We start from the raw sequence: 25,369 nt of genomic DNA on the forward strand, positions 1-25,369 counted from the left end.
CAATTCAATGATGCAGGGGGACACTACGTGGGCAATTTCAACCCTGATGGAGTGCACAAGTGCATTTGGAATCTGTTGAGCACAGATTGAATCCTAACTATAATGGAGTTGAGAACTCTCACCCATTTCTTAGAAGACACATCTTCGCATACTGTAATCAAAACTATTTTCACACCAATTAGCCAATACGTGAAAGCAGATGCTCTATCTTGGCTGCCCATGGGGTTGTATTCTGCTTTTAGGCTCCCAAGAGGCAGTGCATTTCCCATTAGCTGAGGAGGTGACTCAATCTTCAGATGAAAAACACACCGATTTTATCCAATGCAAAGTTTTTGTATTCTTATTTATTCTGCCTCCACCATGAGAAAACATAGATGCTCTGTCAAACCAAAACTGGGCACAAAGCAATGTTACCACTCTTTTGATTATGGCTACTTGCATTTATGGGCTAACAGCAAGTTGTGCACCTTAGCTTTAATTTCTGTAGCTTTCTTGAGAGAGTTGTAAATCTATTGTAATTAATGACTATTTAGAGAAAGCACTTTCATGTCATCTTTTCTTGCACTGTAACCACACACTTAGTACCGTGTTGAAAGTGTGTGTAAGTCAACGTAATTGTTAGACATTTTCTGAATGGAGATTAAATATTAAAACAAATTTACAGCATTGTTCAAAAAAGTTACATTTATATGCAGAACAATATTCACCTAGAACTGGTCAGTCATTGTATTACTACATCATAATTGTCATGCTCTACGGGTATGTATGTAGTGGCAATGCCATAATTATACCTGCAAACTTGAGTATTTGCTCTCCTTTCAACACAAATTGAGTCCACTTGTACCTGACAACAGACCCTAGTGACGAGTTTTCAGCTAAATGGGCAGCAACACAGACCAGAGAGAATAGCCTCCAAACCAACGGAGACAGTGAGTTCAGAAACAACTTCATAGGGCTCAGTGGTGAATTTAAAGTTAGTATACAGAGCCTACATCTGATCTCTAGTATCTACATCTCTATTCCATGCTCATTAAGATCGTGGCTGAGTAGCACATGTGAGTCCCTAATGCAAAAAGTTGTTAAAGGGACAGAGACAAGGACTGAATTGCTGTCTCAAATTCTGTGAAGGGCAGTAGCACTGGACAGTTATTTACTTACTATGTCCCATGTCACAGCACTCCTGATACAGTTCAGGGATGTGTGTGTTGGCTTGCACTTAGGGGCATCAGGTGAGGATCTGTCTGGCCCAGTTCCCATGTGATAGTTGCTGGACCTACTCTACTTCTGCCAAGGCTAAATTTTGTATTATCACCTTTGTATTATCACCAGAACCCGCTCTGACTCATGTTCCAGCAGCCACTGCTTCAACATAGGGCTCCTATGACTTTGTCATCCCCTCCCACCAGGCAGCATTCCCACTGCTACCCAACAATTTTCACAGGCACACACCCATTGTCACTGTAACAAGATCACTACATACAAGAGTGCCTCTACACCATTATCTCCGGGGGCTACACATGAGGATACTGTGCTTCACAAAATCCAACCACTTCATCAATTATTTAAACTCACACTGGTCCTGCAGAATTGCTAACCAAACATCAAGACTGAGTTTGTCAATAAAAGGGGTCAGTGACGACACTCTTGGTCCCTTTAGGACCTGGCACATGTTTGGACATTAAAATCTGGATATGCACCCGATTACTGTCTACTAACTTGTTAGTTACTTTCATATAGACTCATTGATACTTTCTTGCCTGTGAGAGTGCATACAAGCGGGGTAATAACGGACAAATACTTGCTACTGTTTGAGTTTTCTCGTGACAATAACTTTTTATTTATATGGGTTTTTGTCTTGTATTAATAAAACAATGTTCAGCATATAAAATAATCAAACTTTAAATTGCTGCACAATTTTTTTTCTCAAAGATCTACTACAAATGGGCATATACAGAAACATACTGCAGTTACATGCTTAGTAATCCTGTTTTATAAGAAAAAGAAATTTAGCAGTATGCAAAACAAGGGAAAGGTGACCGCTCATGTATAGCCAATCAATGTGTGATACATTGTAACACACAACAGAGAACAGCATTCACACATGCTTTTCAATACATACATACTTTTTCACAGACACCCAAAGGCACACTCCCGCAGCCATGTGTTGATCTGGCTGTGTGTGTGTGTGTGTGTGTGTGTGTGTGTGTGTGTGTGTGTGTGTGTGTCCTACTGCTGAAAAAAGAGCTAGTGCTCAAAAATTAGTGAGAACGCAGTTGTCTGTTGTGCGTTGTTGTGCTCCACACATCAGTCTGCTATAGGTGAGTGGTTGCCTTTCCTTTATTTCACACATTGCTCCACCCAGGAATTTCCATTATTGTAATAGGAAAACAAAATTTGCTTAATACATTAAGCAAATGTATGAGAATTGATAGTATTTCATAAGCATTCAGGTGTTGGACAGTGATGTTTCCTTTTTTTCAGCTGGAGTTACATGATTGTAAGAGTTTACTTGCATCAGATAGTTTGTGAAGCCTGTCAGGCTTTCAGTAGTGTATAGAAGAATGTCATTTTACGTCACATGCTATCTTTAAGTATATCTTCTGCAAGTGGATGATACTATTTTTTATAAATTTAACAATTAGATCACAGACTTCTAATTACTAACTCAGAAACAGGAAATTTGAATAGCTGTAGGTAACACTGATCAATGATCCTTTACTAAAACTGAAATAAAAAATGTAATTTGCGACTATTTGCAGAGGCAACAAAGTGTGATTTCTAAAGGTGTGTTTCCAAATGTTTTGTGTGGTTAAAATTTAAGCATGTTTACCCAAAGGTATAGATGATACACCTTCTTGTTGACCATAAACCCCTATCCATTGTGTATGTCATAAATATTAAGTGTCAAACATTATGATTGCCTGACAGGTGATACAGCCACACCTGGGCAATCCAAGTAGCACAGACGCACTCTGTTACGAGACAGTCATCTGACATAATGAGAGAAGAGAAGATAAGGTAGACATTAAACAATTTAATGGAACAGATTTCAAAGCAAGAGCATTTTACTAGTCATCCAAATCATGCATTCACATGAAACTCTGAGTGCGAAAAGCACTGTACATTTGTGAGCTTAATATGAATGCATCAGATTTCAATGAGCAACGGATAAACCTAAAGGGGTGTATGTTTCACAGAATGCTAGTACAGTTGCCAGACAATAAAAGTACATCAAAGGTCAGGAGTCAGACTGGTGTTTGAACAGTGATGTAACACCAAATACACCTCAAAGCCTGGCTAATTTCCAAGCTGCAAGCACACTTAATACCATCATCTGATATTGAAGACAGGTCAGTCATCAAAATACTGTGTGTAGAGCTGAACTTTCAATCTCATTGGACATCTGAAAATTAGACATCTACTTAAGTTGTAACCCTTCTGTAGTGCAGACTCCAAGAGTTGGTTGAAACTGAATGTAAACAGTTGTGAAATGTTTAAGTATGAGAGGTATGTCTCTAAGAAAATTAGCCTAGATTTCACCAGATATTTCTTCCACATTGTGTTAATGAAACATATTTTGATCTCCAAAGCACTTGATCGTGGATGTGACTAGAAACATCTGGGTGAAGATAGCAGTCTAATGTGAAACAAAGACAGTACTATGTTATTTATATCAACTACCAGATGCTACAGCTGATTACTTCAGGAGAAATATATGCATTATTATCTTACAGGGGTTGGACAAAAATGTGGAAATACCACAACAAATGCATGTTTGAACATAAATACAAATGCTAGCCAGGCCTACAGGTTGTGCTGTTGTATTTGACCATGAATGGCGCCTTCCAATATTCTCAGTACGTTGCAGGTGGCAGTCGTGGTCAGAACAGAGTCCTGCATAATTGTGAGTACATTGTGTCAGAGCCAGGTGAATTAGAATTTGGGTGATAGTTGATGTTCATATGGTGAGAGTTTCCATAACCAAAGGAGATTGAGTGTTTGATTTTTCAAGAGGCACTATATCAAAGGTCTACACCGCATACAAGGAACATGGAGAAATATCATCCATTCAGAACAATGTCGTACTTGCAGACCCTGTCAGCACCAAACCAACATGAAGGCAGCTCCAGAAGCAGCGAACTGCAGGGCAAGCTGGAATTCCAAAACCACACATCAGTGATGGTAAGGCCCATAATGGGAAAATGTGCTCCCTGGAGTATGAAGCAATAGAAGAATGTCATTTGGTCAGATATGACTTGTTTCACAGTTTCCAACTTCTTGCCGAGTTTACATCCATGTGAAACATGACAACAGTTTAGTGATGATTTGGTCAGCCATATCATGGTACTCTATGGACCCCATGGTTACTCTGCAAGGTCACATTACAGCCAAGGATTATGACCATTCTGGTTGATCAAGCCCATTCTGTGATACAATGTTTCTTCCCCAATTGTGATGCTGTGTTCCAAGATGACAGGGTCTCTGTTCACACAGCTTGCATTTTCCAGGAAGGTTTTGTGAGCACAAGGATGAATTGTCACATCTCCCCTGGCCACTACAGTCACCAAATCTCAATATTACTGAACCTTTGTCATTTACTTTGGAGAGAAGGGTGCAAGATCGCTATACACCTCCATCATCATTACCTGAATTTGTTACTATTTTAATAGTATAAGATTCCCTTGAAAACTAGACCAGTGTATTTATCCACTCTGAGATGACTGGAAGCTGCTTTGAATGCCAAAGGTTTCCCTATGCCATATTAGGCATGGTAACGTGTTGTGTTTTTGGTGTTTCCTCTTTTTTGTCCACCGCCTGTATCTAGTAAAAGGATAACCTAATAACAAATTGCCTTTAGCCAAGAGGACTGTACATTTTCTACAGGGGACAGGAATTCGTAAGGAGAGAAGGACCAAAATTTAATCTGTGTCAACATTAAAATAATTAGACTGCTTGACTTCCAGCACAAATTACATAAAGCAGCTGAGGTGCACTCAAATACTTCATCCAATGGGTCATGGAAAATTGTGTGACATGTAACATGATGACAAATATGGCAAAAATACCAGCAAATTTCATGAAGATCATAGGATGTTCAGTTCAAAAGATAACGTAGAGCAACAGCCAAAAGTATTGATGGCAATTCATGCATCTGCTTGCAAAGCCATGCAGTAAGCTGCATAGACATACTTCAGTGAAATCTCTTAAATAGAATACCAGAGTGTTCGGGTTCTTGCGTCAGAGACTACTTGTACCATTTGCCAGAACTCGGAAAGGTAGACGTAACATAAGTCTTATATCAGAGGCTCATCTATGCTGTAACATCTCAGTATGTCTTCATTGACTACACAAATACAGAAATGGAGGACACAAAGGAAAATTGTGTGTCAATGATACGTAAAACGAATTGCTGGAAAGTAACAAGACCGTATAGTAAACCTGATGCAATTCCCACTGTTTTACAGATGGCAATAGGATACTATTTGCTGCAGATATCTTGTATATGGATCAGACCTGTAAGACTGAAAAAAATAGCATTAATTGTTTTCATCCAGGAGTATCAGTAAAATCAAGTAAGCAAAATATAAATTATTAGCACCTCTCTACTGTAAAATCCTGTAATATTTGAAAATTAAACACTTTCAATTAAAAGTAAACAATGTTTTAACAAAATAATTCCTCCAAAACACAGGTCTTGCTTTCCTGCAGAAAATATTGCAGTCATTAATCCAGATGCATATCGAAACACCAGGTGCTGTGCGAATTCAGTAGCCCATAATGATGCCATTATTTACAAAGAGGTATTGACATTGAGAAACTGATTTAAAGGAGAAAATCTCTAATGAAATTTAAAATGTTTCTGCTTACATGTTGGTGCTGTGAAAAGTTGTTTACTCCAAAATGACAGATAGGTAAGGTACTTGAGAAGGAAAAAGCTTATCAGATTTGTTATACAACTCTGAACTACTTCATCAGTCAAATACTTACGGGTAACTCCCCGAACTGGTATAAAATCATCACCTCAAACTAGCTGCAAGGAGAGGAAGACAGTCTTGGATCATGAATGAAGTCCTTCATCAGTGTCAGAAAGTTACAGAGCTAATACACAATCTCTTCTTGAAAGCTGTTAAGCTGAAATCCTTAATGGTGTGTAGGAGGATAACATAATTAGAAAAATCTCTGTAATGCAAAACTGTTCTTTCAAGAGAGATGGTTGGTACAAGCGGATAGCATCTTCATGATTCATAATGTAAAATATTTCTACTGCCTCTCTTCCACACTGCTTGTAAAGCTTAGAGACAAGACGACTTCAAGAAAACACACACACACACACACACACACACACACACACACACACACAAGTGCCCACCCACCCCATGCCACATTTTTGCCCCCCCCACATGCTCCATGCAGGAGCAAGTAGGAAAACATAAATGCCTGACATGTCTTTTCCACACACTGAGTACTCATGTGAGTGTAATATACATGCTGAAGCGCTGTTGTACTCTAAGTAGTAAATTTGATTCCTCAATATTTACATAAATAATTACCTCAGACTTACTTCAGCCTAAGTATTTTGCAAAGAATTACTGTACAATATAGTTTACCAAGCTGGAATGCAGGATCTGAAGCAGTACAGCAGCAAGCTTAGAATATACAACTTACTACCATTGGTGAGTTAGCAGCTGCAACTCCTTGGATGCTGCCACCACTTGCAGATTTCTGATGTTCCTTGAGCTGCTGCAGCGACTTGAGTAGTACCGTAGCACGAACTCTAGCATACACATTCATGTATTCATCACGATTATGTAGGATAAGCCAATCAGCCATGCGCACTAACTCAGCAGCCACATCCTCAGGCAGCTGGACTGGAGCTGAAGGGACTTCCTCTACTGGCGTATCTGTGGGCAGGATTTGTATAAACAAGAATTACATACGCCCTAATACAATCTTTCTTTTCCATTAATGATAATGTGTAGAGAACAACTATATACTGGTAACAACAATACAAACTGGATGTACATATCTTCCAATCCATTTCTAGGTGAAAAATATTGTGGCTGGAAACCCCCCCCCCCCCCCCCACACACACACAAAGAAGTGTGGGGAATTTCCTTATACTATGAAATCAATATAAACAGACAGAAAAAAATCTCCAACACCAAGATGGTGTTGTCAAACAATGGAAAATCCAGGACGAAATAATGACAGTACTATGAAAAGGATAAATTGCTACTCACCATACACTGGGGATGTTGCATTGCAAACAGACACAACAAACATTAGACAACATGCAAATGCAAATCATACACACATGACCACTGCCTTTGACTACTGCTACTAGTGATGTCACTGTAAGGATGCAAATCAGGTTGGCTTTAAACACATGCTGTAATGGTTGTGAACATTAATTACATTTGATACTGAACATGGTGAGTTGATATTAGTCAAGAATACCTTTAAGACAACCATGACACCATTGTTAACAGCTCACTGACTATGAACGAGGTCGTGTAGTAAGGCTAAAAGAAGTTGGATGTTCCTTTCACGATACTGCAGAAAGACTTGGCAGGAATGTAGCCACTGTACATGACTTTATGGCAGCAGTGGTCACAGGAAGGTATGGTAACATGAAGACCAGGCTCTGAACAGCCATGTGGCACTGCCAAGAGGGAAGACCATCGTATTTGGTGTATGGCTGTGGTGCATTTGTGCAGCAATTCGAAAGGCAGTTGGCACCACAGTGACACAGCAAACTGTTACAAATTCAAGGACAGCTCTGAGCCGGGTGCTCTGAAGTGTACATTCCACTGACCCCAAACCACCACAGTTTGCGAATTCAGTGGTGTCAAGCGAGAGCTCATTGGAGGGTGGAGCAGAGGTCTGTTGTGTTTTCTGATGAAAGCCACTTCTGCACAAGAACCATTTGAGGCTAGGTGTTGGTCAGAAAAATGCAAGTTGAGGGGCTGCAACCAACCAATCGGCGAGCTAGACACACTGGACCTACAACTAGAGTTATGGTTTTAAGTGTGATTTTGTATGACATCAGGAGCACTCGCACGGTTATCCCACATACCCCGACTGCAAATTTGCATGTCAGTCTGGTGATTCGACCTATTTTGCTGCCGTTCATTGACAGCATTCAAGGGGATGTTTTTCAACATGATAACATTTGTCCACATATCGCTGTTGTAATCCAACACACTTTACAGAGTGTCGTCATGTTGGCTGGGCCTACTCTATCACCAGATACGTCTCGACATCCAGTATTAACCATCCCTTTATTAAGTGACAAGTACAACAGGCAATTAACTCCATCACACAAATTGACATCCAGCACCTGTATGACATAATACAAGCATGTTTGCATGCTTGCATGTGACATTTAGGCATTTACACCGGTTACTGGTTTCCACACAGTTGAGCTCTTCCAAAGCAGAAATCACATGCTGTACAAGGAGGTCTGATAACGTGCAGATGTCACAGTACACCTGACAGGCCCTCCGGGTGTATTCTCTTCGAAGAAGAAAGGTTCTTGTGAATCCACACCACAGCCACACATGGCGAGTCTAATGCCTATTCGTGCAGAACACGTGGTTTAACAGTACCCCAAATTTGGCAGCTCTATATATTCACTGCACCCTGTAGTGTAAAATGTGCCTCACAACTCCACAGAGTATTGCCTGGCCACAAGTCATTAACTTCGAGCCCTGCCAGAAACCGAAGAGCAAATTCAGAATGTTTCTGCGAATCATGAGATTTCAGCACCATCCGGGGATCTTGTACGGGTACCAGTGCAAAACACACCACAAAACTTTCTGTACTGTTGACCACGAGCTGGACAATTCTCACAACACTGCGCGAGCACTACCACTAGCACTAGCACTACCCACAGCCCACATTGCATGGTCAGTTGCAGCAGCAGCAAACCTCATGAGTAACTTCCACTGGCATAGGACACCTCTTCCAGGTGCCACATTGAGCTCACTCGTGTTTTCAAATTTCATTATCATCATCTTTAAACATTTAATGACATTGAGCCTCTCCTCTGGCCTTTCAGTTGGCAATATTCTCTCAATCTAGCACTGTAATTGCTGCCACCCACATAAAACAATTTCACTAAAAGCACGCAGTCTCTCTTCTAGATATCTACGCTGTTCACTCACATTATGGCTTGTCAACTGACATCGTGAATGTCATACCATCATACAAACAGTGTACATTGCCAGATTTGCACCTGGTGGCCAAAACTGGAACTATTTTTTCCCAGTGTAAATCAGTTCTACACCAATGCATTGGCGTATCTACTAAGTTTTGTTACCATACAATAATTAACAGCCCACACTGGACATCCATGAGTAGCTGTACTTTAATTACGATTACCCAGTACATTTAAAAGTACACTAAGCTGTCGGACAAAGTCCTAATTCAGATTTAGGAAATAACACATTCATACATGCACAACTCACACCCACATGACTGCTGTTATCTCTGGACACAGAGGCTCAACCACATTGATCATCAATCTCGGTTTGGGTGGGTAGTGGGGGTACAGAGGTGGTGTAGTGTGGGAATGCACAGTATAACAGGGTAGGGGTGGATGTATGTGAGTGCTTACGGGTACTCAACGGCGAGGTTGTCAACACCCTTAAACACATTAAAAGCAACGAATGTGCATAAAATTACTAAAATGTAATCATACAAGCTAAGACAACAGAAAAGAATAAAAGATGCTATACAAGAGACTAAAACAAGTAAAACGAAAAAGGAGTTAAAAAGAAGGCACAGGAAAATGTCAGTGGCAGGCTACTTATGTAAAAAAATTGGTGATCCAGTCACCCTATTAACAGATTAAAATTATCTCCCTAAAATCTTGGAAGAAACATTGGACAATTTATAAAACTTTAAAACACTAACCACTTTAATTTGAATGTTACCTAAAATAGAGGGCATGGCCCACTGCTCAGAAAATATGGTGGTGAACAATGATCTGCATGCCCCAAGTGACACGCTGGAGGGTCCTCTTGCTGTATGTCATAGGACTGTGGCCTATGTGAAGACAAGTGAGGAGAATCTTGTCCTGTCTACATGGCTGGAAGGAAGCACATAATGGATGTGCCGTGGGCTTTAATAGAGGGAGGTTATTGTCTGTCACTTATAGCCACTCTTGCTCCCACCAACACAAGACTCTGGAGCTCAAGAATGAGGTTATAGCTTGCAATGGGATGGCACACTGAAATACAGGATGATCAAAAAGTCAGTATAAATTTGAAAACTTAATAAACCATGGAATAATGTAGATAGAGAGGTAAAAATTTACATGCATGCTTGGAATGACATGGGGTTTTATTAGAACAAAATAAATAAATAAATAAAAAACAAAGTTCACAAAATGTCCAACAGATGGTGCGTGAAAGATCTCTTGCGCGCGTCGTTTGGTGATGATCGTGTGCTCATCTGCCACTTTCGTCATGCTTGGCCTCCCAGGTCCCCAGACCTCAGTCCGTGCGATTAGTGGCTTTGGGGTTACCGGAAGTCGCAAGTGTATCGTGATCGACCGACATCTCTAGGGATGCTGAAAGACAACATCCGACGCCAATGCCTCACCATAATTCCAGACATGCTTTACAGTGCTGATCACAACATTATTCCTCGACTACAGCTATTGTTGAGGAATGATGGTGGACATATTGAGCACTGCCTGTAAAGATCACCATCTTTGCTTTGTCTTACTTTGTTATACTAATTATTGCTATTCTGATCAGATGAAGGGCCATCTGTCGGACATTTTTTGAACTTTTGTATTTTTTTGGTTCTAGTAAAACCCCATGTCATTCCAAACGTGTGTCAATTTGTACCTCTCTATCTACATTATTCCGTGATTTATTCAGTTTTCAAATTTATACTGACTTTTTGATCACCCAGTACCTAAAGATTATGACACACCACCTTGGTTGCTAGAACAACCTTTCCATTCCCCAAAATTCCCATGTGCCCTGGTACCCAGCATAAAGACACCTCCTTCCCCAGTAGTTGTAGCTGGAGGAGGGCATCCTCAATGGTCTGGACTACCGTACTTTATCTGCTGCGTACAAATGTTTCAGAGAGTGATGGGCACTCAGAGAATTGGAACAGACATGAAATTTAGCACTGGAAGAATGTCTTATCTGCTCCACTTCCCTCATGATCGCATATAATTCTGCATCAAAGACAGCATACAGTCAGACCTTAAGGACACAATACGGAAAAACAACAGATCAACCAACAGAGACCCCCCCTGTTTTGACCCCACATGTAAAAACAGCTACAGGATCGTGGTGCTCAAATAAAACACCAGAAAATATCATATTAAAAGTGGAAGCAAGTGTGGAATCTCTCCTGTACTGCACCAAATCTAAAATTACTCTGGGCCTCTCCAGTCTCCCAGGAGGAGAAATGGTTGCATCAGTTGTTGTACAAGATCTGTGAGTGTCTCAGACTCTATTGCATCTTGCAGTGGTAAATACAGCCAGCAAATAGTGATCCTCTTATACACATGAATTTCAACTGCAACTGCTTGTAGGTCAGTAGCCAGGAGGAGAGCAGAGGAGTGGTGTGCATAAGTGACAAACACTGTGACCACTACCTTGGTTCTTTTACCTTGATATGTCATCTTTGCAGTACAGCGTATAGCCCTGTAGCACAAGTACGTCCGTATCTTTAAAATGTGTTCCTTGTAAACACAAGCACAAGGGGTGTGCCTTTGCTAGGAGTTTCAGTTCCTCCATATGACTCATGAACCCATTCAAGTTCTGCTCTAGAATGGGAGCCATTCCATTGGTGTAGTTTTAATTTACGCTACCTTTGCTCCAGAGAGGTAAAGCACTTGTAGAGCAAGGAGGAGTAGAGAGGCTGCCAGGATCCGAGGCATCTAATTCCATGATGTCGTCCTCATTGGTCAAACGCACCAGGATGAAATCTGATGGTGCCTGGGACAGCTTTTGACCTTGAACGTTGGGACCTTTCCTGGCACCCTATCCCTATGAAGATGGGAGTGAAATGGGGTATTGAGAGGCACTCTGCTTTTTGTGTGCCTTCTGGATGCTGATTGTGGAATAGTTGTTGGTCTTTCCTGTTGCAGCTGCCTTGATTGCTTTGTCCTTACTCTTTTTCCTTGGCATGTACACTTGCAAGTAAAGGTGCTTATGGTGGATACAGACACATTGGATGTCGTCTATGTCAAAGCATCCACCTTGAGAACAGATTTCTGCACCATGGAGGAATACGAGGTGGTAAGGACAGAGGGCTTCTTCACCTTATATTCTTTTTTGGCTTCAGCATAGAGGAATTCACATGGTCACTTTTATTTCCTGTATTTTGCATTTCTCAGAAAAAACAGAGCAGCCTCAGCTCCAGATTGGGCGGCTCCCAGAGCTGTTGATGCAGATCACTGGATACATGCAGTCGGTCCCAGCATCATGGACTGTTTTTCCACAGTTCCCATGAGTCACTTCACCTCCACAACTCATGGTTGTATGGCCAAAACACTAGAACTTATAGTGCTGTATAGGGTTTGGTATGTTATGCCTAACTGTAAGTTGAAGGAACCCTGTCATAACATGTTCAGGCAGTGCTGGAGAATCGAATGTGACAATGAAAGTGGCAGTCTTTTCAGTTTCTCCATTATTCCTTTGTGTTTGTTGTTCTACATGGAATATCTCCTGGGATGCCCATTTTTGTTTCAGCTCTGCTATGTCCATATCCATGATATCATGGCACGTTAACCGCACCCTTACTTGAGTTCAGAGACTTGCGCAACCCAACAATTCTGTCATTCATGCAGTTTGTGTGGTGGCAGATGCTGTAGTGCTGCCTGTGGGAGTGTGCAGGGACATGGCAGAGACAGGATGGTAGGATGGTAGGCTGCTGTGTGCTGCGTTGAAAGGTGGTGGTGGCGGCAGGGGGGGGGGGGGGGGGGGCACAGGACAGCAGCACAGGGAGACGAGAAGTAGATGACCTGAGCATATACAAAGCATGTGTGAGATAGAAGTGGGAGTAGGGAAGGGGGTAGAGGTAGCTGGAGGACAAATCAGTAAAGCTGTTGGTGAAAATCATACAGATTTCCCGGGCAGTAAAGTAGTCGTTGAAGTCATATTATGCACTGTATGCTCAGTGGCTGGATAGTCCAGTTGTTTCATGGTCCCAGTTTCTCAATGGTCATTCATGTTTGTCAGTGGTCATGCACACATAGAATGGTGCACAGTGGTTGTATCTACGGTGGCACACCATATGGCTGCTTTCACAGATGGCCCTTACTTTGATGGGGTAGGAAATGCCCTTGTCAGAACTGTAGTGTGTGGTAGTGGGAGAATGTATGAAACAGGTCTGGCATCTATGTCTTTTACAGGTATACAAGCCTTGTGTACAGGATTGGACAAGGATACTGAGTAGATTGGGTGGATAGTGGAATAACACTGTGGGAAGGGTGGAGATGAGAGTGGAGAGGATATTATTCATTCAGAGCATGACAAGAGGTCACCATAGCTAACTATAATCTCACCCACAATTATTTCTCCTTTGAAGACAGCACCTACAAACAAAATGTGTGGTATGGCCACTAGCACCCACACAGTACCATTCTAATGCCACTATTTATGGGCCATCTAGAGGAATCCTCCATAACCACCCAGAATTCCAGACCCCTCATCTGGTTCAGATTCACTGAAGACTTCATGATCTGCACCGACAGTGAGGACGCCCTATCCACATTCTTCCATAGCCTTGACATCATCTTCCCCATTTGCTGATTCTCCTAGGCCCAACAAGCCACATTCCTTGATGTCTACCTCCATCTCACTGATGGCTGTATCAGTCTACACCAAACCTATCAACCACCAACAATACCTCCATTTTGACACCTGCTACCCTTCCATATTAAAAAGTCCCTTCCTTGCAGCCAAGTCAGACATGGTGGTCACATCAGCAGTGACGAATGTTCCCTGACCAAAACACAGAGGATCTCACTGTGGCCTTCACAGACAAACTACCCACCGCACAGATCTCCCGTGTCTTGTCTCTCAAATCACTTACCGTCCCCCAGATAGAATCCATGCCGAATACTGTGGTTGGCAGATGCGCAGGTGGCAGAGTGCACATGGGGAGAGTGGCAGTGGTGGGGGCTGCAGGCAGGCACTGTAGGAAAAATGCCAAGTGCTGGAAGGGATGTGCCGTTTTAAACTGAAGCCTACATTCACATTTTTTGTAGATATTAAGTAGGTTCCCTCCATGCCCACACTTGCATGGTGACCATTCAAAAAGATCTGTCACATCTGCTTTGATTAGTATCTAAAAAGAATTTTGCTGAAAGTGCAGCAGTTTATTTCCACCTGGCTTGTTGACCATTTTTCACTTTCAGAGAAGTGTCAAAAGTGGTGAATTTTGAGTAAAACCTACCCATTTCTCTTGGTGCCATGTTAAAATTTACTTCTTTTGCAAAAACACAGCACAATTTACACAAGTCTCACTTCATTAGCATGTTGTGCAGAAGCAATTGTGAGAGAATTTTGAAACTGGTTTATTAAGTAAGGAACTGGGGAAAAGTAAGGTCAGTATCTTATCAAAAAGCACATCCTCGATACAAAATAAGTGTGTAATGTCTTCACTTATGTTGTTCCAAAACCCATATGATTTCCCACTTCACCAACTATCGATGGCCCTTAAAAATTAAATTCTTTCATGGAAAAAGTTTTTAGTTAGTGGAATAATACAGTAGATAGTAAAGGTTTGCATAATAACCATACAGCAAAATACTCTCCTCTTTGTGTGATATCATTTGCCAAAAGATGATTTTAATATCTCACACCGTTTATGAAATATGAGGAATGGTGTGGATATTTTACTCTGGCTTTATCGCTGGCATGGCACAATCACAAATGAGTGTCCTATGTCAGATCAATTTTCTTAAAACTGGTGACAGATGGAGATCTCCACCAAGTCTAAAGAAAAATTCAGCATGTTAGCTAAATTTCATATGTAGCAACATATTATGTAATATCCATCAAATGGATAGTGACCTCTACTGTAAAATCATTTGAGAAAGATTGCAGGGCTTGCGACTTGATTCTGTCATCGCCAACTGTCACTGACCTTCCCGTCTGAACAAACAAATGAACTCACCCAGAGCTTTGGATAAAAATTGGTCACTGCCCATCAGGCACCATATCTGCACAGATACTACCCACTGACTGTCCAAAAGAGTACATACCCACTGACTGGCCAAAAGAGCTCCCTCCCTCATGACTTCGTACCACACAGGACTAGAGTAACTGTTCTGATTAGATTAGATTCAGATTTCATTCCACAGATCCAAAAAAATGAGATGATTTTCGTGGGTGTGTAACCAGTCAGAAAGTATAGCATAAAAAACATAAACATTTGAATATAGTACTTACTATCCTGACTATTTGTCAGGATATTGTCAAAATAGTTGAATACAATAAACTGGAACAGCTAATATTTACAGAATTTATATGCTGTCAGAATGAAACACTGCTATGCACTATTAATAAATTTATCATACACAAAATACCTAATCTTGACGTGACCAAGTGCTATCAAAACTGAAATCTAACAGACATTTTTACTTAAGCTGGGGCCTAACAGTCTCTGTTAAGATATTCAGCTATACAGTAGGTGCTCATCATAGCTCAAATCCCTGGAAAAGACCTTGCAAGATCCCCCCCCCCCCCCCCCCCCATGATACTAAGCCTCCACAGATGTTTCTCGGCCTAACCACGAGTCTGTAGAAAGTAGTATAGGCAATGTACAGTATAACTGGTCATTTCTTCACTCGAAATTTCAAAAGTCAACTTAGCTCTTTCCGGATCAACTTAGTGCACAGACACTTTGAAGTCCTCCCTACCCGTTCTGTTCTCTTGCTGGCATAGTCCCTTGAATCAGTTCTTGTAGCATATTGGTTTCATTTAGAGTTGAAAACAGCCTGCCTATGTGGGTATAAAAGGAAATGCAGGTATCGGATACATTTTATATAAATTCCATGGTGCCATTACAGTGCATTTATTAACAAAAATTGAAAGATAATTCACGACACAATTTGATACATGAAACTTCAAAAATACAGAAAATTGAGAGTATTGATGTCACAGAGATCAGATCTGTATTGCATCCCAATGCATTCTATGTGGGCATGACCACCAATAAGCATGAATGCCCACTGCCAAACTGTGACAAAGATACAGCTGGACCATCCACTTGATGAGCATGCCAAGCAAAATAGTGTGCATGACATTAATGACTGTATCTTCTGGCTGTTTAGATTCTTCCCACCACCACCAGCTTTTCTGAACTGCCAAGGTGACAATTCTTCCTGTAGCATATCCTTCCTTGCTGTAACCCTTGTGGACCCCTGTGCCCTCAACTTTTGGCAGTCCCTCTCCTCCACTCTTTGCCCTTCTCTGCCACTGCTCCAACCTTACACTCACGTCTATCCTCCCAGCTCACCTGCCCAGTCCAGTCCTTTCTCCTTTTCTGTGTCCCCCCTCCACCCCTCCCCCTCCCCCAGCACAGCATCCTGATGCAGTATCCAGTAGCCCTCCATCCTGTTCATGCCATATCCCTGCACATTCTCATACATCATCACAACACCATGATGATGATGTTTGGTTTGTGGGGCGCTCAACTGTGTGGTTATCAGCGCCCGTACAATTATCCAATCTTTGCTCAGTCCAATTTCGCCACTTTCCTGGATGATGATGAAATGATGAGGACAACACAAACACCCAGTCATCTCGAGGCAGGTGAAAATCCCTGACCCCGCCGGGAATCGAACCCGGGACCCCGTGCTCGGGAAGCGAGAATGCTACCGCGAGACCACGAGCGGCGGACCATCACAACACCATCTTCCCCACCCCTACTTCATTACTATTTCCCACCTTTGCTTCACACCTCTTCTACATCTCACTATCCTCCACAGCTGAGATCACTGCTCACTGCAGTCAAGCCTGTGCTTGGAGACAGCAGGGGCTGTGTGTGTGTGTGTGTGTGTGTGAGAGAGAGAGAGAGAGAGAGAGAGAGAGAGAGAGAGAGAGAGAGTGAGTGTGTGTTTTGCTTGTATAAATGTGTGTTTTTTCTATATCTGAAGCCTGTCCATAGCTCAACCTCACCTCCATGTGGTGATCATAACTTATTAGATTTCCAAGTCAGTGGCCTACTCTCTTTCTGTGCTCTCCAGATAACAGCATGGAAGCACCAAAGTGTTTGAGAAAATGGTTGTCACTGAAGTGCATATTAGACAGTGGACTACAATAATATGAGATTTAACATCATTTCACATTCATGAAAAGTTGAACATTTTCTTTGGATATGCTAAAATGACTAGCACAGCCATACAAGCCATACGTTTGGTGTGTCACTGCATGGAAGCTGCAATGCTAATGACTTTGGCTGGCCAGCCGGGGGTGGGTGGCAGGTTCACGTAGAGGAGATGGGCTGCAGAAGTGGGAGGGGGGTGGCAGATGAGAAGCAGATGAGGGGGCAGGCAGGTGAAAGGCAGACAAGTGTTTCAATGAGAATCAGTTGCATAAATGTTGTGGCTAATTGGAACTGATGTCAAATTATGTCATAATAATAAATAACTAAATAGCAAGTGTAATAAATGAGTTTGCACTACTAACTCCATTCTTCATAGTATAATGTAACTAATGACAATGATTTATTTGTTGTTTTGAGACAGGTAATGTATAACACTCTGGCAGTGAACTAGTTTCAAAACCTTTAATAACTATTATGCATGTATTAAACACGACACTGCTCGCAGCATCAGCCAAACAGTAATGCAGAATTGACTTACCTTCATCTGCCCCAATCAAATCCAAGAGAACAATTGGAGGTACTGGCTTGCTGTGTCGCATGAGCAGATCTTTAAATTCTCTATTCAGGGCATCACCTCCAGCATTAAATAGTGTTGTCTGTGTAAAAAGATCAGCAGGTTAAATAATCTCAATTGCTCAATTGGGTATTTTTTTAAAATTTAATCCTTGCTTCAATAACAGTATTTATAGTTATTATGATACTCACAAAAAAAGGACCATGGTGTTTATTACAATCACCGACGACAACTACATTTATGATAGGAGAGCATACTTCAGACCCCTCTTTTAGGTGCAATACATTTAAATCCATTATAAAAAGCTTTCAGTTATTGGTATTTTTTTCCTCCTACAACAACCTGCCTCCCCTAAATCTTTGTCTTTTCCACTCCATCAGCATCATCAGAACAACATGCATCATTCTTACTTTGCAATACTTCAGTCATTATGAATTACACTTCTATATAGCCCACTTACTGTTTTGCTCCCCACATCCACAAGAGTAATTTAATTATTTTATCTTTCTTGTAGGAGGCAGTTACTTCAACTGTAAGTATTAGATTACACATGACTGTTCTACTTGCCATTTTTGAGGCCACCTGCTAATTAGATCAGTGGTGACAGTGAAAGTTGTTATTACTGCTCTGCTTCAGATTCAGTGACACATGTTTGCTACCTTGCTCTAAGAAGGGCTTGGACATCTTAATTTCTTGCAACAACCTATTCACTGTTATGAATTATGTGAATATGGTCTTTACAAGAGTAATGTGCAATTTTATGTCAATAATCATGGGAGACTTACTCAAATACATGAGGTTTGTCCAGAGAGTAAGGAATGGTTGGCATAACTAAATAAAAATGAAAGATGTTGGGAAAATGCAGACTGATTCTACAAGATGACAACACAAAACTCAAAACTTTATTTATGAAGTTACAGTACCATTTTTCAATGTAATCACCACAGCTGTTGAGGCACTTATTGTAAGGTGGGGCCAATATTTCAGTTCCCTTGTTGCTCTCCATCACTGCTTGCTGTTTCCCACCCAAAACTTCATTTAGTTTCAGAAACAAGAGAAAATCATTCCGTCCCAAGTCAGGGCTGTAAGGAGGATGTCCAGAGTCAAAAACAAGTTTGACAACAGCATTGCATTCCACATTTCTCATTTTGGATAGTGTACTGAAATCAGTGAAGAGTTTCACAACGGAATTGATAATTCAAACTCTTGGCATGAACTCCAAAGGATCACACCATTTGTGTCCCAAAACATTGTTGCCACCACTTTCTGGTGTTGAGATTTGGTTTTTCTTTTTTGGGCCTTGAGGAGGGAGTGAGCGATGCCACTCCACAGACTGATGCTAGTTCTCTGGAATCTTGAATACAACCCCGACTTCCGTTATTATCCAGTCAATAAATTTTTCACCAACATTTTCTTATTCAGACAAAAATTCAATGGCTTCCCCCACCAGTTTAATGTTATGGACATCTGTCAAATAGACATACACAGAGCACATATGTTTTTGTAGCCAAGATGCTGTGTCACAATTTCACACAGATGCAAATCTGAAATTTGTGGGATGGATTCATGTAATATGCTTAAAGCAAACTGTTGGTTTTCCTGAATATTTTCCTTGAGCACACTGCTTCTTCTTTGATTACATAAATGCACTATTTCCTCATTGACTACTTGTTCATTGCACTGTCACCATAAACCTTGCTTATTTGCTTATAAATTTAAAAATTGGTGAAGGACCAGTGCTGGGCATGATGTGCAACCATTGTTTACTTTTCGGATGATCCTCAAATGTACACTGCATGCATGAATAAATAACTATTATATATTTTGATATACCTCTTAGCTTCATATGAAAAAATTGTCCAAAGACAGTAGACAATTGTCATCAGAAGACCCAACTCCGAGTATTATGCTGAAAGTGGGCAAAAACATATCACAGAATGTCCCATTCAAGAACAATAGATACTTTCTTCGGCAAAGAAAGAAATCACTAAACACCCATACTAAGAAGGAACCACGTGTTAGGAGAAGTTAATGGAGAGTAACTTCTGTTGCTAATATCTTTCAAACCTACCTATTTAATGCCAATACTTACAAGTATCGTAAGTGGAAAGATACTACTCCAAATGTCATCTCATGCAGTGTCTACCATCTCAGCCCTTGTTGTCTCACTTTCATTCCTATGACTTTAATCTCAGTCCAGGTTGAGGATGCTGAGCAAGCTATCTTTCTATCAACCTTCCACATTTTCTTATTTTTGGTGCAAATGATAAAAGCTGAAGCTTATTGTTGAGACTACAATTTATATGGTATTACAAATATGGGTTACAGTTCATGTGTTTAGATAACATTGCTCATATTTCACTACACATGCTACAACAGACCATGTCTTTGGCCTATTTCAGACCCAAATATGAGGTACTAGATTTTGTGGAAAGGTATTGTACCATGTACTTCCTTCTTCATTGTTGTTGTTGTTGTGGTCTTCAGTCCTGAGACTGGTTTGATGCAGCTCTCCATGCTAATCTATCCTGTGCAAGCTCCTTCATCTCCCAGTACCTACTGCAGCCTACATCCTTCTGAATCTGCTTAGTGTATTCATCTCTTGGTCTCCCTCTACGATTTTTACCCTCCACACTGCCCTCCAATGCTAAATTTGTGATCCCTTGATGCCTCAGGACATGTCCTACCAATCGATCCCTTCTTCTAGTCAAGTTGTGCCACAAACTTCTCTTCTCCCCAATCCTATTCAATACCTCCTCATTAGTTACATGATCTACCCACCTAATCTTCAACATTCTTCTGTAGCACCACATTTCGAAAGCTTCTATTCTCTTCTTGTCCATGTTTCACTTCCATACATGGCTACACTCCATACAAATACTTTCAGAAACGACTTCCTGACATTTAAATCTATACTCGATGTTAACAAATTTCTCTTCTTCAGAAACACTTTCCTTGCCATTGACAGTCTACATTTTATATCCTCTCTACTTCGACCATCATCAATTATTTTGCTCCCCAAATAGTAAAACTCCTTTATCACTTCAAGTGTCTCATTTCCTAATCTAATTACCTCAGCATCACCTGACTTAATTCGACTACATTCCATTATCCTCATTTTGCTTTTGTTGATGTTCATCTTATATCCTCCTTTCAAGACACTGTCCATTCTGTTCAACTGCTCTTCTAAGTCCTTTGCTGTCTCTAACAGAATTACAATGTTATCGGCGAACCTCAAAGTTTTATTTCTTCTCCATGGATTTTAATACCTACTCCGAATTTTTCTTTTGTTTCCTTTACTGCTTGCTCAATATACAGATTGAATAACATCGGGGAGAGGCTACAACCCTGTCTCACTCCCTTCCCAACCACTGCTTCCCTTTCATGCCCCTCGACTCTTATAACTGCCATCTGGTTTCTGTACAAATTGTAAATAGCCTTTCGCTCCCTGTATTTTACCCCTGCCACCTTTAGAATTTGAAAGAGAGTATTCCAGTCAACATTGTCAAAAGCTTTATCTAAGTCTACAAATGCTAGAAACGTAGGTTTGCCTTTCCTTAATCTTTCTTCTAAGATAAGTCATAAGGTCAGTATTGCCTCACATGTTCCAACATTTGTAAGGAATCCAAACTGATCTTCCCCAAAGTCGGCTTCTACCAGTTCTACATTCTTCATTAGCCACTTATAATCATGACAGGTAATCATTCAATACTCTCTCTCCCTCTTCCTTTCTCTAACCCCCCCCCCTCCCTCTCCTGTTGCTTGGAAGAGACAAATAGGCTGCCACTGCATCTGTATATCAACATTAAATATAGGACAACAATACAGAAAGGACAGGCTGCTACTCACCACAGAGGATGAATTAAGTTGTAGTTAGGCATAATGAGTATGGACTGTTAGATATTATTTATATATTGGATTAAGTCCTTCATCTCTCTCTCTCTCTCTCTCTCTCTCTCTCTCTCTCTCTCACACACACACACACACACACACACACACACACACACACACACACACACACACACACACACACACACACACACATTATTGAAAGCAAAAGCAAAAAAGTTACTCACTATGTTTTCGAGTTCAACACTCTGTGGATTATTCTTTTCAAAGTAACGCTGTGCTGTTTGAAGTCTATCCATCGCTGCCAGGAAAGGCTCCAATCCTGGAGCAGGCCCTGCTTGCACTACCTGTGCTACTTCTTGGCTGACACTGTAGAAACCAATGACATGATCCAGTGCCTTAAGTGCTTTTTCAATGTCTGGTGTTGGCAGTCAAGGATGTTTTCTTTGTCAGACTGCTATCAAATAAATATCTTATAAGGATAATAACAAAAAAAACCTGAATTCCAAAAAATGATGAGAACTATTTTATTTATTAGCTTTGGTATAATATTGCTTGATCTGAAAAATTTATGGCTGAATGCATTTTTAACTTAGCAAAATGTTGGGACTACTTTAGTTCCTCACATTACAGATGAAAACCCACCAGCCTGCTCCCTATTTTCCCATTAGCACTATAATTTTGTTTGTCGAGAAACATTTAAATGGGTCTTCAAACTTATTGAACACTATTAGCTGAGTAGTAATTTAAACTGAAGCAGTATGGCTCAAAAATTACAGTTTTCTTTAATGTAAGAGAGCTGCCTCTGTTTTACACATTAGTGCAGAAAGTTTCCGTTTTATTTTGTAACTTGTCCTGACCTGCCATTTGTTCTTTATACTGTTTTCCACAGTACATGATTCCATGATTGTAAATACAACTTTTGAAAACAAACTTTTACCAGGATACTTCCAGTATTAATAAAGTAACTAAACTATAGTATCACAAACTAAATAAACCAGACAATGTAAACAAGAGTTTTCATTGTCAAAATTTGTTTTAAACTAGAAAAAAAACTGAATACACTAACCAACAGTGAAAATGTAACTGGAATGAAGTAAATGTTTGTTAACTATATCGACCACATCGATAACGAAAATGACAATGAGAAACTCATTATATTATAATTACTCCTGCTCCATATTCTCATTATGAGATTGGAAAGTGTAAGACTCTGTGTGACAATATATGTTATTTAGGAAAATAATCTGTCACTTGACAGATTACTTCACTGGGAAGTTGAAAACAGTCTCCTTGTCAGCAGTAAGTGGCGTTAATCTGTCTTTTCTACAGATATCTGACTGACTCTGATATCATGTTGAAATGGAATGATTTATTGAAACTTCTCTTCCTTTCATTAGTTACTCAACAGAATTTTGCTCTTGCAAAATGAAACACTGTAAGGTTTTTCTGTTAATAGTATGTGTCTAAACAAGCATTGTTCCCCACCTGTGCCTAATTCATTGCGTCTGTAACTGGACAGGTTATCCTTAATTAAATGGATGCTTCACTGACACTGAATACCACGATGTCATAGGTGATGCTAATAAGCTCAAACACAGCCTTCATTTTCGTGGATTGGTAGGATTCTTACAATATTGAGTTACAGTATACTTAATGATAGACTTCACAATATTTTATGATTTCTACGAAATATGGTTTTTACATTCAGTTGATGTAACAGTACTTTGTCTGTTAACTGTCTTTACAGACCTACTGATACCATCTATTTATGGTTTTCTGCAAACTTAACCTAAAAAAACCTAGTAAATATTTTTGTATTATGTTCACACTGCTATGACAGTTTACTATTTGAAGTGTATACAATTAACGCACAAATTTGTTTGTTTCACATATGACTCTGAAGAAAAATGTTTTTGTTGTACACAGAGTAATTCCTCTACTGAAGATACCTTAGCACAATAAATCAGATTAATAACACAATGACCACATGAAGTCTTTTTTTTTTCTTTTTTCCTCAGACTACAGATTACAATTTAAACTTTCTTAATTTCAAAAGGATACTTTCCTGACGTTTCTGTAAGTTGCCAGTTTCATTGTAAACTGGTAATATAGTCTCCTCTAAGCGTGCCAATCGATGTTCAAAGGAATCTAGTATATTAATCATACCTTTTGTTAGGTGATTACTTTTGCCCTTGAGTTCCTTTAGCATATTCAAGTTATTCAACTCCTTCAACAAGAAACGTACGTTAAGTATTACCATGTTTTCCGAGAAAGCTCTCAAAGCAACAATAAAACAATGTAATCGAAAATATTTATTAACAAACCTTTTCAAGTTTTGATTCGATTTCGCATTTTCGTTCCGTTGCGTCATGCATTTTCGTAAACTGTTTGTATCGATGACTTTATTAATAACGTCAATATAGTACATAACCTAACACAAGCATAAACGCCTTCTTCGTCTTGACAGCTGACAATTGAATCACTGATAAACAAACAGTGTCGCCAAGCTTGCGCGATGGTAGAAAATTCCCCTTTCAAACCTTCTGAAAGATAAAAATGTGTAATCAGTTCTTAAACGAATATCGTTTAACGTAGCTGTTATATTCGATAGTTTCTAGTGCTGATGCACCTATCGTCTTCCTTTTAACATTGTGTTTTTATTGAAAGTGCTTAGATCATGTATACTCACCGTGAAATCTGGGACAGGTATCGGTAACTTAGGTAGAACCTCAATCAAAACTGTTTCATACAACTGTGCATAAAAGGTTTTAATTCATCAGGTGTTTTATAATCAAACCCCAAAACACACAATTAAAACCTGCTCACATTCTGCAGTTATTATAAAAGAAAGCGGAAGAATTTAAAATTACTGTCGCAGCAATGACAATAATGTGATTGCTATGGACACTGGTTGATGTTGGGGAGAAACAGAAACACAGTTTACACTGCTGGCCATTAAAATTGTACACTGGTACTTATAGCAAATATCGGTAACGTAAATTTACTTATACAGCATGGCACCAAGAACATGATTAAATTTGTAGGTGATTTGAGGGGTATTAAGGGTGCGAATTTTAGTATACATAGTTACTAACTGGCACTAACAGTGGCTCGTCCTGGACGAGAATGTAGTCGAACTGAGCTTGGATGATTCAGTTACATCATTCCATGTGACAATTGCGGTGGTTGGCAAGAAATGGCAAGCCAGTCTCTCGGCAACCCCTTTCCTGATGATTTCAGGAATGGATAAATTCAGGGGAATGTGCTGCTCATGCCAGAATCGATCACCGTCTGGACTGAGGTAGTTCTGGGCAATGAACGGTCTTGCGTAATCTTGTTGAAAATAGGTCGCAGCTACTGGCCTTAAGCCGTCATAAATGTAACTACAGCTGCCAAAATTGCCAGCAATGCAAAACAGACGTGACCGTTCTGTGTGCCGGTACCCAATTAGCACCCCATACCATCATGCCAGATTCTACGCCCATATGACGATAGCGAATCCAATTACCAAATCAAAGGAAGATGATGAATTGTATGAAAAGGCGGTTGATTGTCATATTTGTGGGCTAACCTTAGATAGAAAAGTGGAAACTCCTTGTAGAGACCACTGCCATCTTACAGGTAAGTTCTGTG

General features: G+C 40.3%; 1 protein-coding gene across 2 annotated transcripts in view; it reads right to left on the reverse strand.

The window, feature by feature from the left end:
- The window catches only part of LOC126162569 (exocyst complex component 7), a 113,466-nt gene extending 89,259 nt beyond the window's left edge, over positions 1–24,207 (reverse strand). The window contains exons 1-5 of one of the 2 annotated variants that reach the window (XM_049919160.1): positions 24,061–24,207; positions 23,798–23,963; positions 21,961–22,151; positions 17,849–17,966; positions 6,670–6,902 (exon numbers count right to left, since the gene is read on the reverse strand). In XM_049919160.1, the coding sequence (XP_049775117.1) occupies positions 6,670–6,902; positions 17,849–17,966; positions 21,961–22,151; positions 23,798–23,963; positions 24,061–24,111 (759 nt within the window). In that variant the 5' untranslated portion in view covers positions 24,112–24,207. Of the gene's footprint in view, positions 1–6,666; positions 6,903–17,848; positions 17,967–21,960; positions 22,152–23,797; positions 23,964–24,060 lie in introns of both variants that reach the window. The other variant, XM_049919159.1, reaches the window with a different exon arrangement.
- Between the last annotated feature and the right edge of the window lie 1,162 nt (positions 24,208–25,369).

Source organism: Schistocerca cancellata, chromosome 2 (genome assembly GCF_023864275.1).
Source record: "Schistocerca cancellata isolate TAMUIC-IGC-003103 chromosome 2, iqSchCanc2.1, whole genome shotgun sequence".
Lineage (NCBI taxonomy): Eukaryota > Metazoa > Arthropoda > Insecta > Orthoptera > Acrididae > Schistocerca > Schistocerca cancellata.